The 15,097-nt window shown below is 38.7% G+C and overlaps 1 protein-coding gene across 4 annotated transcripts in view; it reads left to right on the plus strand.

Moving 5' to 3' along the window:
• OXR1 (oxidation resistance 1) overlaps window positions 1-15,097 on the plus strand; it is a 445,571-nt gene that overhangs the window by 195,984 nt on the left and 234,490 nt on the right. For all 4 annotated transcript variants that reach the window (XM_081258120.1, XM_081258119.1, XM_081258121.1 and 1 more), the window contains one exon: window positions 14,605-14,801. In XM_081258120.1, coding sequence (XP_081114246.1) covers window positions 14,605-14,801 — 197 coding nt within the window. The remainder of the gene's footprint in view (window positions 1-14,604; window positions 14,802-15,097) is intronic.

Below are 15,097 nucleotides of genomic sequence, written 5' to 3' on the forward strand. Positions count from 1 at the left end.
AGGGAACCACAAATTATGTAGCTGGCCCTGATCACAGAGCTTGGAAAACTGTATGAAAATCTGTCCCTCTGCTGTCAGGCATAGAGAGGGAGAGGAAGGAGTGAAGCAGGTTTGAATAAAGGGATTCTCTGGCAAAGGAAATTCATTGCCTGTAGAATCTGAGATCATCTAGTCCAGTGGTTTTCAAGTGCCTGTGTTCAGTCCACACCTACCTGATTTTTACCTCTCTGTGGAAAAATAAGAAGATGGACGTGGATGCCCTCAGTTTTTTGTGTAGGTAAATTTGTTCAGCTGAGAGGTCTGCTCTTTATTCTGAAATTAGATTAATCTTGCCACTTTTGGTCTAACATGTTTTCTGTTTTGTAACATATTGGTAGCAGGTAGGAACTTTTTATTTTAAAGCACTTCTATAAAATAAAACTTGACCCCTTCATTTCAGCCTAATGCTTCTTGACAAAAAAACAAACAGAGAAACAAACAAAACGCTCCATCCTATCCCTGTCTTCTGCTTTACCTTTACTTCTTTTTTTCTAATCCCAACCTCACTTTTCTCTTATTCTAATTATTCCCAATAGCAATGACACACAGTTCACAAATACTTGAACCTAATTTCTTAAGGTTGAGTAAAAGGTAATCAGAAATAAATTCACATGAATATTAGAACTTATAGGTAAATCCAAAGTGGAGGAGAGATTATCCTCCTGTAACCAGAGTACTTATAATTCTGTTTTATAAATCCATCCCCTTTTGTGTCCTAAAGGAAAGCAACAATTTTCTTCTTGGTATCCCCAACACTAAGCATTGTGCATTAGGCTCAATAAGTCTTCAATTGAATATATTGAAAATAAATTTAAAAATATATATATTATATTATATTATATTATATTGTATTATGTTATATTTAACTGGAAGTGTCCCTGATATGGAGGGGTGTCTCCATTCTATCACCACCTTCTTTGGTGGTTCCAACCCTTCCTGAGCCAAAGAGTAATGACCTTAAGAAGGGTTAATAAAGGTGCATTGCATCTGTAGCAGGAAGTGAAAATTAGACATTTTCTCTGGTTCAGCTGGATCTAAGACACCCGATACTCACACATTTTGAAATGAGGTGTGGAACCGCCAGATCGAGATTTGAGAAGCTAATGGTCAGGGACTGTTTTGTGACTCTTAGCTGAGCACCCACCGCCAGCTGATGTAACAGTTTGGAGATTAGAGCAGGATTTTTAGAGAGAGCTGCTGGCGTTCTGGGAATCTTGTCCTATCCCAACCCCCAACCTCACCTTAAATCTATGTATGGGGCTTCATTGGGACAACCCAGAGAGCTTGGGGAAACAATGGGTTAGACTTTGACTCAACCATGAAAAATCAAAGAGTAGGGAGAATCTGACACAGGGATACAAAGAGCTGCTATCTCGCGAGTGTGCTGAAACCTACAGGTCAATGAATGTTTCTTGTTGGCAAAATGTGGCAGAGAGAGGGAGAGAGAGAGAGAGGGAGAGAGAGAGAGAGAGAGAGAGAGAGAGAGAGAGACCTGGCCTGAAAGGGTCTTAGATCTTGTCGAGGAGGGCTGTTTGGGGGAAATAACATGGCAGTGTATGTGAGGGCTGGTATAGGAGCTACTAGGGCCCAGTGAGAAGATTTGTATTCACTCAAAAAGAGGAAACTGCAGAGGAGGGGTCTCCAGTGAGAAGTGGACTACAAAGAACCTATAAAATATCCCACCTGACAAGAGAAAGAGGTGACTTTAAACACCTAACAAAATGCAGAGTGCTGATGCCCACAACTAAGATCCCTGAAACATAGTACAGTGCCTTGAACATAGATGGGAATCAGCGGATATTTGGTGAACACAAAGAATGTAAACTTGTTAGGCAAATATCACAGGGGTAATATCCAGCATGGTGCAGATGAGAATGATGGGTTTCAGGTAAAGTGTGTTAAGTCAGGTTTATTCCTAGTTATGGCAGAATCTAGTCGAGAGCACTGTTCTGAATAGGTGCTCAGAACAGCACTGTATGGCCATGACCAGGTTTGTGATATAAAGCAACTAAGAGTTCATAAGAAGACTCCAAGGCCGTCTTTCCTGGGGTACTTGTATGTACCTGGTTATTCAGTTTATCCTTACGTGAAGTCAAGCCTTTAATGGTGGCTACAGTGTGCCCGGCAGGATACAGGGCACTGGTGGTTCAAATATAAATAAGACAATCCTTGACCTCAGGTAGCTTATGGTGTACAGATTAAAGGCAGTACTTGGTCATTTACTTAATATATAGCATGAGCTCAGGAAATATGAGTTGCAGTAATGCCACTGTGAAATCAAGTGGTTGAACTAAGCTTCCCTACAGATTGTAAGGGTCCTCCAAACTACAGTTAAGTATAGATGGCTAGTTTTTGCCATCATCAGATTTTATTTCTTATACTTTAACAATGATTGACTGAATATACTATGTTAAATAGAGTTATGTAGGTATTTCTATCAGTCTTTAATGTTATTAGAAATTAACATACATGGATATACTTTTTTCTACTGCCCTTTTCTTCCTGGCTTGTTAATATGTAATATTTTGCTTCTGTGCATTCAATCTCCATTTGATTTTTCTCCTAACGTAATTTACTACCTGCAGAAATATGACGCCCGGAAAATACAGCAGTGAAATGCCCATTAGCATAATGCCAGTATATCAACACATGTTTTAAAGGGTCTTCTAGCCCAAACCTGTTTCTTAGATGATGCATTCAACCATAATTTTCAGCCTTTGACATTAGTCCTTCTCATAGATCTGGAGACAGCTCTCTTTTCACACACAACTGTTATGAATATTGTGGTTTTCTAACCAAAGAGATGTGACAATAATTTCTTAAGAAAGGTTTGGGGCATCGTGACTGGTCCAAACTAAAAATGAAAGAAGAGGGAGAAAATAAACACAGCCTCATGCCCTGTAAGTCTTCTGAGTGAAGACTGTCTGGAATTCATGCAGGGGGATAATTTACTTATTTCTTCATTGACTCACTTATTCGTGTAGTAAATATTTCGGGTGTGCACATACTGTGCAAGGCACTTGGTAGATGGATAAAGGAGATGTGCTTCCAGGCCCACCAGAGTGAACAGCAAAGTGAGAGAGACAGAAGAGAGAAAAGTAAACAATGAACAAATGTATCATTAGACTTGGTGATAAATACCCCGAGAAGCAGATGAGCAGAGCGCTAAAGCACAGCTTGAGTGGGGCTGGGAGGTAGGAGATGGGAGACAACCCACTTAGAATCATGGGGGATGGGGTTTCTGAGGAGAGTTAAAAAATGAGAAGCAATCAGCAACTCAAAGAGTCAGAGGAAGTAGCATGTGCAAAGGCCCTGAGGAAGGAAAGAGCTTGGCGTGTTTGAGAACCTTGAAGGACACCAAGGGGACTGGCACATGAGCAAGAAGAATAGCCCACGATGAAGTAGGAGATGGAGAGATGCAGGGACTTAGAGACCATGGAAAGCAGTTGAGAAATTCATCAGATCACACTGGGGAGGCGTTCAGTTCTTTGGAGCAAGAGAATAGCCTATCTCCTTTAGGCTTAAAATGCTTGTTATGGCTGCTGCAAGCATAGGTAGGAAAAAAGGAAAGTCTAACAGGGAGACCAATATGGAGGCTGTGGCAATAATCCAGAGGGCTGGTGACTAGGGAGGTGGGAGTGGAGATGGAGCGAAGTGGAGAGGCTGAAGGTATAATTTGGGAAGGCAGAATGGAGAGAATGTGTTGATGAATTAGAACTGGAGAGTGTTGCAAAGGAAGGGAACAAATATAACTTTGAGTTTTCCAGCTTGAATAACTGTAGGTGTTGGTGCCATTTGCAAAGATGGAGAAGACAGGAAGGAAGGTTGAGGCAAATTTAGGAATCAAGAATTTGTTTAGGGACATGGTGAGTTTAAGATGTGCCACAGGTAATCGATAATGCCAAGTAGCTAGTTTTTTATTTAGGTTTGCTGTTCTGGGGAAAGTTTGAGCTGGAGGTATAAATGTGGGAGTTTTTAGCATATAAATATTTCTTCCCAAGGGAATGGATGAGAACATCTAGGGAGATAGTGAACATAAAGTGAAGGGAGGCCCAGCTCTGTTAGGCCCCTGGATATTCCAGAATTTAGGGTTGAAAGGGACAAAAAGGAACTCTTTAAGGAATAGTGAAAAAAAAGGAATATTAGAAGTATTGTGTGTCATGGGCTCTAGGCTAGGATGTTTCAACATAGAGGGGCCATTAAAAAAAAGTTGAAGACTTATATGTACCAGTGCATATCATGCTGAATATTTATATGGATGATGTTATATTATCCTTTTAATAACCCTTCAAGGTAAGTAGAGTTATTAAACTCATTTTACAAATGAGTAAACTGTAGAGAGATTAAGCAATTTGCCCAAATTTTGGACACAGGCTTCTAACTCCAGGGTCTTACCCTTTGTGCCATCCACCTCTACAAACACATCCTGTGACTAAAAGACTAAAAAAGAGATGAAAACCCAAAAAAGTAACTTTTGACTGTGTGAAATGATTGAAAACCTAAATGAGTTGTTTTGTGAGAGTGGTATTGGAGAGGGTTGTGCAGTGATGAAGAGATGAAGCCGAGTGCTGTGAAACAGAGAAGGGAAATCAAGAAATGGGATGGTAGCCTTAGGAAGAAAACAGCTTCTTGAAGGGATGAGAGATTTTAGCACCTGGTTGAATGCTGGTGGGAATTGTTTAGCAAAGAGGGGGAGATTCATGACCAGGTTGGAAGCAGATAACTTAGGAGTAAAGTTGAAAAAGTGATGTAGGAGGAACATCGTCTGCCTTGCCTGCATCCCTTCCTGTGTGTGTAAAATAGAAACTTCCTTCCTTTCTGAAGAATTTAGAAGAGACCTTTGGCTCTTTGTATCTGTGCCTCTCCAAAGGAAGAAGAGCAACTTCTCAAACTGTGAAAAGGACTGCAGAGGTCTGGCCCCACATCCTCTGCCTTCTCTCTTTGGGATGTGACGCCCACAGCATCTTTGTGATATTCTCTGAACATGGAACAGCCTCACCAGGATACTGCTTCTCCAAGCTGCCAACTTGTAATGGAGTCCTTGACTCCTGTCTTTATTTCTCAGTTGGTTCAGGATTTACAGAGGGAAGAGAGTAGTTAGTACATTAAAACCTCAGGTATAGAGAGAGGATGCTGTTGGATTCAGAGAACACATGGAGAGATTAGCTTTAACAAGAGGAGGACCATACCCTTTTCTGTAATAGGAAAAATGTTTTAAATAATAGGGAAAGAAATGTAGGTTTATAGAGTTGCCATTGGGAAGAAGACAGTGACTTCTTTAATGTAATTTTAAACATTTTATAGTATGTTTATCTGAAGAAAGTCTAAAATCCAACTTTGCTGTATTGGGGGCACACTTTGTAGACCTCATGTGTTAAACCACTATTATCTGAACAGAACAAAACTTTAACAGATTCCCCAGTGATCTTCAAACTGGGAGAGGGCACATGGTTGCCCTATTCTAGGGTAGCTACTTAGAGTCTACATAGGACAGTTTTTAAAAAATCCTTTTAATCAGGAATACCCTCAATGATGCAATCTTACACTTAAAAACAAGGCCTCATTTTCATTTGAAAATATTTAGGGTAACAATAGGATGGGTTGGTTTAAAGAGGTAAAGAAACAATGGATTAAATGAAGTGATGTTTTCCATCAAGCTCCTGAATTAATATGTAAATAAGAGACTTATATTTTTGAACTTCTTTTCCTGTTTCTCATGTATTCATTTGGGGAAATTAAGACGGGAGGTTTTTGTGCTACATGGGCATTTTAACTATAAACCATTGCACTTTGGCCCAGAGTAATATTACCTGCAGAAGCTATCTTGGTTAAGTTTGGAGTTGCCTTATGTTGTGCATAAGCAAAACTACATTTTAATCAGCTCGTCCATATGCTTTATACAGATAGTTTGTAATAGACCCTGGTAAAAATAGATTCCTTTAATCAGCAATGTTGGATAGAAGCCTAAAGTCTTAAAGTAGTCTTATTTATTCTGATTTCCTTCTTCCTAAGATGAATAAACAGAATGCAATCGATGTGGCAATAGCATGTTACAAATCATTTCATCAAAGGTAATAAAATTAAATTCCATCTCTGTGAGTTATTACAGAAGAGTGTTGAACATTTACAAGAATTTGACTTCCAAATCCTTCAAGCCCTAATCTTTGGATTTGCATAATGTGTTTCTACTTTCAGGATTTTCCAGTCGAAAGGCTTTGAAGTTCCAAGGCAAAAACTGAAATAAATTGGAAATCCGTGTAATTTCAAAGTGAATGCTTACAATATAATGGTATAATTGGAAAGTACATGGAAAGAGAAACATAATATTTTACTACTATTGACTTAATTTTTGGAAACTTGATAGTAGAAAGATAATATGCAAAATTCTTAATGAGTGATCAAAGATATAAAGTAGAACTTTCAAATCAATAACATTATTTAATATTAGATTACTTTAAAACAGTAGATCCTGAACTTGAACCCCAGCTTTTGATTCCAGAGTCCTTGCTCTTTTCACTTCTTCATGCCACCACTGAAATTTTTTGCATGGGGATGTCAATTTATCAAGACTACAGAGTGTATTTTTAGAAATTACAAAGCTGAATTTAGTGAAAAAAGAAGTGAAATACTATTCAGTTTTATCATACTACTGATAATGGAGGTGGAATAATTTCCTTTGTCTAAGCTTCAAAACATTACCATGATCGGATGGGAAAGAGGCTATCTTACGTGAATGTACTAAATTGATTATTATATCTGCTCCCAAACTGTCCAAAGTTACTTATTCTCTTAGTTTGTTTTCATGGATTTTATACATGAACTTGCTTGCATTTTTGTGTTATCTCTTGTGGCTTTTTCCCATGATGAAACCACTCATTCATTTAACTACTTATGACGTGCCTTCTATATGCCAAGAAATATGCTAAGTCCTAGGAATGAAATAGTGAACAGACTGAATTTCTGTGAATTCAGGAATTCAGTTGATCTGGTGGTGAGTATTCCTGATGAAAAATGCTTCTCTCCAACCTCTTTTCTCTGGGCTGGCATAAGCATGGGGATATAAATCAACCAGCTGGCAAACTTCAAGGACTTGGATGTCTTTTTCATGAAAGGTCAATAAGAAAGGCTAACCTTTTACATTAGGATTTATTGAACTCTGTAGAGGCAGACTGGTTTTGGATTTAATTTCTAGTATTTTTGTTACAAAATTAGGTATGATAGTAATGAATTCATGTGTGCTTCTATATGGTTGATATTATGTACACTGGCCTTGCTCTTCACAGAGTTGAACTCAATTGCATTTAACAAGAGAATTTCTAGCAAACCATTTCTACATATCATTGCACCTGTGGCTCAATTCTTGAATTTTCTGTGCTCTGAATCTCCAAGATAGGAAAGTATAAATCTCTTAGAATGAATACAGGGCTAGAAACATCTTATTATAACAAGGTCTCTAGTTTTGGTGTCCCATTAACTGTTCCAGTACCAGTTTGTACTCCCAAATGATAATTCTGTTGAAACTTTTTGCATTGGTTTGGAATTGTAAAAGAAGACTGTAATTCCTGATCCCATGTTAATGATATTTTCTGTCTTAATCCTTGTGTTTAGGAGCACAAAGAATAGATTGGCCACAGCAATTATAGAGCAGGCTGTAATTGGCATACCCCATACCCCAAGGGATTGTTTTCTTGTTTTAATGCATAGGTTTCCAATCTGTCATTTCTTCTGCTTGGACTTCTGAATATGCTTGTTTTTTGATGGTTTTGTGGTTTGTTTTTAGCTGCTGATTTTTAGTCAAACTTTACAGCAGGGGTAACAAAAGCCCTTAATTTTGCAGTGTGAAAATTCTTTAGGCATTCACTCTCAAAAGCTCTTTTTGAGTGACTTGACATTTTTGCAGCGCACAGTATCCAACTTCGAAAATCTACATTCTCAGCAGCTTTACTACTTTAAAAAATATCCTTACATTAGCTCTTTTAGGAAGCAAGGAGACAGCTTTGCTAACAGTAATGAGTTGTGCAAATCACAGATGGTCTTCTGCTTGGAAACTACTGGAAAGGACTACAAGCATTGAGTCTTTGGGGCATAGCCATTCACATGCATCCATGTATGTATGTGTACATGTACATTTGTGTAAGTGTACAACAAATAAATGGGGCAAAGAGGGAATTTGTATAGCTGCTACGGGTACTGCAGAGTTCTGTGGAATTTTACAACGTACTTTCATTGAAATTAATGCATCTTCTGTTCACAGCAACTCTCTTGGGTCAAGTAGGTAGATAGCCTGAATGCCACCATTGTGGGTAAGAAAGTAGAGACCCAGACAGTCCAAGTTCTTGTCCAAAGTCACATGACTGATGAGTGTCAGAGCTGAAATTTATCTCTGTCTCCGAATTCTAAAGTATGGCTTTTTTGGTCAACATGTCCTGGTTGGATTCCAGCTTCCCTAATTTTTAGCCTCCCAACCAAACTTTTCCTATGCTCTAGGGAATATTCCCCTTATACTGTAGTAGATTTTCCCAACTGTTGCTATTATTGCTATGGGCATCCTAATACTATATAGTAAATGATTAATAGAAGGTTCATTTTTTCCCCAGATAGCTACAGAGCTCAGGAACATATCCAATTAGTTATAATAAATGTACGATTTAAATTCACTTGATGGGAGAAGTAATTCCAGTTAAGAACTCAGGTTAAATGAACTTTTTTTTTCTTATGTATTTAAGTCATACCAGGGTTTAGTTTAGGCTTAAGGTAGAGTTCTATTATGCAGTATTCAAACAAGTTAACAAAACTGTTAAAAGATGCAGAGCATGACAGGCAAAGAAACATGAAAAGCATTGCTTAGCTATGACTTGGAGGGAAGATCACTGAAGGGTGGAGATAGTGGGAAGGTGGAAATCCCCACAATGTGAGAGGGAAAGGGAAGGTAAGACCAAAGAGTATGACAGGTAATAAACCAGAGTAATAAACATCTAAATGTGAAGATGCTTAGAGAAAGCTTCTCCATGGTGAGAGCCATTGAAATAGAGGATTGACCCACATCTTGGGGAGAAGTCCTGTGTGGTGAGCAGCTTAAAGCCACATTCACTCTCTGTCAGCACAAGTTCTGGGCTCCAGATGTCCATTAAATTCTTTAAGCCAGAAGATGCATGTATTCTACTCCCATGATTTTGAAAATGAGTGGAAGATTTATGTTTCTGGTAAAGTCGAAATAAGTTAGGCAAGAATAAAATTTAGCTGATGACTCTGAGATTAATTCTGTTTAAATTGGTTGGAATTGAAAGTTTTCTGCCATTCCTTTTTTTTCTCTAGTTCCTGTGACCTCACATTTCATCATCCGCCTACAGGGCTTCTCCTGCTCCTTGGAGAACTGGTTGAAATCGGCACGAACCCTATTTTTACAGAGTAGGAGAGGCAAAAACCCTCCTCATGCTTGCTTTCTAGTTCTTGTCCTTACTTCCTTCTGATTCCCTGGTCTCTACCTCTGCTTACGAGTTTGCTAATTTAGGTCAACTCCACACAGATTAAAAATATGTATAACTCAAATGAACTATCCAATGGATTCAGTTGTTTTCCAAAAGATTTGGGGGCTCTCACAGGAAAAATATCATATTACACACCACCCAAAGGACTCCCATTTAGCGTGTCTCCTCTTGTTATCTTCCACTCCTTCACCAAAATCCACACTCCAGAAAAGGTGAAGCCCCCTACAAAATGTAATGTAATCCCTATAGGCTCAGTATTTAAAGTTGTGCAGCAGGGAAGGATCCTAAGAAACTGATATAATTTCCTCAGCATTCATAGAAGTTTGAACAAAATTATATCCCCTTACATCATCATAAAGAGATTGGAACTTGCATCCTGTGCAGGTGCTATGCTAGGTACTTTCCCATGGAATGTTGACTTAGTTCTCAGAACCTTCCTGGGTATGTTTTATCCCCATTTTATAGATGAGGAAACTGAGTCTCAGAGAAGTGTCCAACATTGTTCCCATGCTGAAAGGAGGTAGTGGGCTATATGTTTGGAGGAGTAGGAAGAATTCTTTTTTGTTCAAGAACAGAGGAACAAGAAAAGGCAAAGATGATGAAACACCAGACCTGCCTATCAGAGCCATGCCAAGAGGGATGGCTCCTTCTATTCATTTCTTTGGAAATGCAAAGCACACTAAACAAAGATCCCTTCGGTGCCTATTAAGGGATTATTTTTGTCTCTATTTGTAGTGCTTCATTTATCATCAATGGGTATTTTATCTCATGTACAACTACATAGGCCATTATGCTATATTTACATTTGTTTAACACATTTAATTAAGAACATTGTTAAAAATGTAAAAAGACTTCCCCTTTCATGAAATTTGGAAATTGAAGGTAGCAGTTAGCAGGTTTCCTTGTCAACCACCACAGCAGTCATTTTTAGAATCTTTAAAGGAGTAATTCAATTACCCACACAGTTCTGCTTTCTAAGATCGTGCAAATGGAAGTCTTTTCTTAAGCAAGCCCACAAAGCTACTAGCAGTATTCCAGACTCCAGCAACAACATGAAAACATGATACCTTTCAAGTCTTGATTGGGAAGAGTGTCTGCTGGGGGAGGGCAGAAAGAAGAGGGAAAATATAGAAAGGCTATTGGCTGCTGGCCTTTGTCCTTTGCTCATTCCAAAGAGGCTATAAAAGGAGTTGTGGGGCACTTAGGTGTTTGAAGTGTGGGAGAACTTCATTAATTATAGTATCTAGCCCTTTATCAAACATAAGATCCATTGTTGATATCCTCCAATGGGACACATAAATTTAGTAACTCTGATCAATTCTAAAACAGATCAACATAAGATATAAGCAATTTCTGGTGATGAAATAATCTGCTATGTGAATTGGAAATAAAATTTGTCACATTTACGTTTTGAAAATAATCTTTGTTGAGAACTAGAGAGCAGTTGACTTTCTTTCAGTACAATTTAGCCCTTTTCCTTTCAATCCCTACTCCTCTGCACGCCCCTCCCCCCAGAAAACTTGCTTTATACTGAAACTCAAATTTAATTTTGAAATACAGTTTATAGGCTGAACTCTAGAAAATTAACCTTTTTGTAAGTGAAATGGTCAAATATTGGTGATTTCTTAGAGTTTGTAGGGTTCAGTGTAATGTTTTTAGTATAGTCTAAGTCTTTGTGACTAAGTGCAGTTTTCGGAAAGCCACGTTGGAACAAATTAACGTTGCTGCTTTGGTGACCCCCAGCTAATTTCTTAACTTCTTATTAATCTTAATGCCTTCTTGAGCTGCATATAGTACTACCATAACTTTTAGTTCCAGTCTACAAACTCCAGACTAAGACAAGAATGATGTTACTGGAAGACCAAGGCATTAATAAATACATAACCCTGTACAAAGTAAACCCTTGTTTCCTTAAGTATGTTGTACATTACGACATATTAGGTTGTATGTTGATTTGTATGTTGTAGGTGATTTTTGGTGGTGATTCCTTGAAGGACATTGCATGCAGTTTGCTTAAGTTGGAAATACAGCCTTCAACCTAATTTCAACAAAGCAACCAAAGTGATTCTTTTAAAATACAGTCATTGTACCATTTCTCCTTTGCTCACATCCTCTCCTGGCCTCATTCTTGAATGACCTTGAAGCTCTGTATAATCTGTCCTCTTTCCCCTGCTCCCCAGCACCATCTTGTTCACCTCATCTCCTGTTTCTCTTCCCCTCCCTTTTTCTGTTCCAGCCACTTTGTTCCTCTAACACACAAAAAAACTGGTTCCCCATTTGCTGAAATGCTGCTCCACAAATATGCTCGTGGCTCCTTCTTTCAGGTCTCTTCTCAAAAGCCTCATAGTGTGAGAGCACTGCCTTGGCTCTCCTTTATATAATAGTATGCATGTACACCTCTATTCGCTATCCCTTTTACTCTGCTTTATTTTAATCCACAGTACTTTATGCCCCCTGATTTGTTATCTATTGGTTTCTTTCTTTGCTTATTACTTGTCTCCCTCTATAAGAATGAGGATTCCATGATGGCAGGTATTTGCCTCTTTTGCTCACTGTGTATCCGTGGTACCCAGTAGAGTGCCTGGTGCAGAGTAGCCATTCAAGGAATGAGTGAATAGTCCCTTTCAGTTCATGAAAAGCAGGGGGATGGGGATAGGGAATAGCCATCCCCAGCGAGGAAAGGATCCTTCTTTAGATTCACTCTACTCTGGCCATCTTTGGGAGGCTAGAGGCCAAGACTTTCATTCTATTTCTTTCTACTGTCACCTTTTTTTTTTTTTTTTTTTTTTTTTTGCTGTACGCGGGCCTCTCACTGCTGTGGCCTCTCCCGTTGCGGAGCACAGGCTCCGGACACACAGGCTCCGCGGCCATGGCTCGCGGGCCCAGCCGCTCCGCGGCATGTGGGATCTTCCGGGATAGGGGCACGAACCCGTGTCCCCTGCATCGGCAGGCGGACTCTCAACCACTGCGCCACCAGGGAAGCCCTACTGTCACCTTTTTGTAGCAAGCAGCCATTCAGTAACTATACGTAATCTTCATTGTAAATGAATGAGTTAAAAATTCCGTCAGTTTCAGATGGAGACTTTTTATTGGAGTATATGGTATACTCAGAAAAGATGCAAAAACCATAGATCATTATATTTTCACAAAGTAAATACATCCTGGTACCCAGAACCCAGATCAGGAAACAAAATAGTACCAGAATCCCAGAAAGCCCTTCATGTCTCTATCAATGTAATAACTCCCCAGCAGTTATCCTACCCACACTTTTAATATCATAGATTGTTTTTCTTCTATCTGAACTTTATATAAATGGAATCCTACAGCATGTGCCTTTATGTATGTCTCCTTTTCTCAACATTATTTTTGTGAAAACCATCCATGTTGTTGCAAGTAGTTGTAGTTTGTTCATTTCCATTGCTGTTTAAAATTCCACTATGTAAGTATCATCATAACTTATGCATTTCTGCTGTTGGTAAGACATTTGGGTTGTTTTTGATATTTGTACATTACAGATAGTGCTTCTGTGAATACTCTCAACTAGGTCTTTTGGTGAACACACCTATATGTGTGCAGGATAAATTCTAAAAATAGAATTGGTGAGTCAAAAGATGCATGCCTTCAGCTAAGCAGGCATTTGCCCAAAGTGGTCTCCACCATCAGTGTCCCAGAATTCCAGTTTCTCCTTATCACCATACTTCATGCCATGTCTTTGACATTTTAGCCCTTTTGGTAGATCTATTCATGAGTGCAATGTGGTCTTAGTTTGTATTTCTCATGACTAGTGCTGTTGAGCACTTGTTACTATATTTGTTGGCAATTTGGATAAAGCGAGTCAATTTTCATGAATATTAAGTAGGTAACATAGGTGGTATGTGAAGATGGCAGATATCCTACAGGTGATAATTAAATGACTAAAATTCAGTAAACACTGCTTTCATTAAAGAATCTTCTACTAATTGATATATTCTATTTCTTTAACAAAGCTTTTGCTCTGGTAAATGCAACTTAATAAACTCTTATTGAGAGCTCATTATAAATAACCTCCTGTGCAGAATGGTGTCAGGCCACCAAGGTCTATGTCATTGAAAGCTGCCCAGAGGAGACCACATCTAAGCCGAGTCTAGAAGCAGGAGCAGGGTCTGACCGTGGGGCAGAAAGTGGAAGCTAATGCACTGGAAAAGTTTGAATAAAACCTGTAGGTGTGAAGGTGTATGAAACTTTCAGGAAATTCCAAATTTGCAGGTGTGACTACCATAACTGATAAAGAAAACTGCCAACTAGCTTTCTGTAGGGAATTAAGACTTGAAAAATGACACTTAACATTAGCCTCCAGAAGAACCAAGGGCCTAGAGTAAGCTGGGCTTAGGGTTCAGTTACATTACAAATATCAAGTTGTGTAGCTTGAAGTATTTGAATTTAACTCATATCATTTACCAATTATTTTTATACCAAGAGAAATATTCTCGTGCTTACGTGGCCTTTTGCTTTCCATGTTAAGCCTGATGTCAGCTCTCTAAAATGCAGGAGTGAGCAATACATTTATTGTCATTGAGAGTATCTGGAGAAACAGTATAAATGCTATAATTTTTCCAGCTAAGATGCTGTTACCGATGAAACAGAAAAGCACTGGCAGCCTCTAGTTATACAGATAGGCATTTCATTATTCTTTTCTGGGTTGCAATTATTTATTTCTAACTAATGTTTTACATTAGCATTAAAAAACACTCCTTTCAAAACCACAAGCAATAGTCAAATGCATTGTCTTTGTCTGAAGTTACATTTTATTTGCTATTCAAAAAATAAAGGTCTTTTTTTATCACCTTACATTTTAATATATTTTAGTGAAACCTTTCAGAATGATTAGACAGAAGATTTTCTTCCCCACTAGTTTCAAGAATATTTAAAGAATTTAAAATACTGTAGGGAAGGTCTGTAATTTCTGAATATACCTTGTTCTCTTTCAAGGCCAAGTATAACTCAGTTGTTGAAAGAAATTATGGTGGAGATAAATGTGAAGAAAGTGTGTCTTTCTCTAGAGTCAGTAATTACAGCATGTGGTATTCTTTACCTGTAGGTTGAAGAAAAAGTCCCAGTCAGTGGATATTACTGCTCCAGGGTTCAACCCTTTGGCTGGCGCAGGGAAGCAAATGCCACAAGCCAGTAAGCCCACCACACCCAAGACTCCCATCATTGAAGAGGAGCAGAACAACGCAGCAAATTCCCAGAAGCATCCTCCCCGAAGGAGTGAGCTGAAGAGGTTCTACACCATTGGTGAGTACCACGATTTATGCAAGTGAATAGATAGGGTCTATCCAAACAGCGCAGTGAATGTGTGGGGCTGTGGTGAAATGCCCCTTGTTTATATAATGTGTACAGTCCTCCCTCAGTATCCACGGGGATTGGTTCCAGGACCCTTCAGGGACACCAAAATCCAAGGATGCTCCAGTCCCTTATATGAAATGGCATAGTATTTGCATATAACCTAACACACTTCCTCCCATATACTTTAAATCATCTCTAGGTTACTTATAATACCTAATGTAGTGTAAATGCTATGTAAACATTAC

Source organism: Mesoplodon bidens (genome assembly GCF_964165515.1).
Source record: "Mesoplodon bidens genome assembly, chromosome: 16".
NCBI classification, from domain to species: domain Eukaryota; kingdom Metazoa; phylum Chordata; class Mammalia; order Artiodactyla; family Ziphiidae; genus Mesoplodon; species Mesoplodon bidens.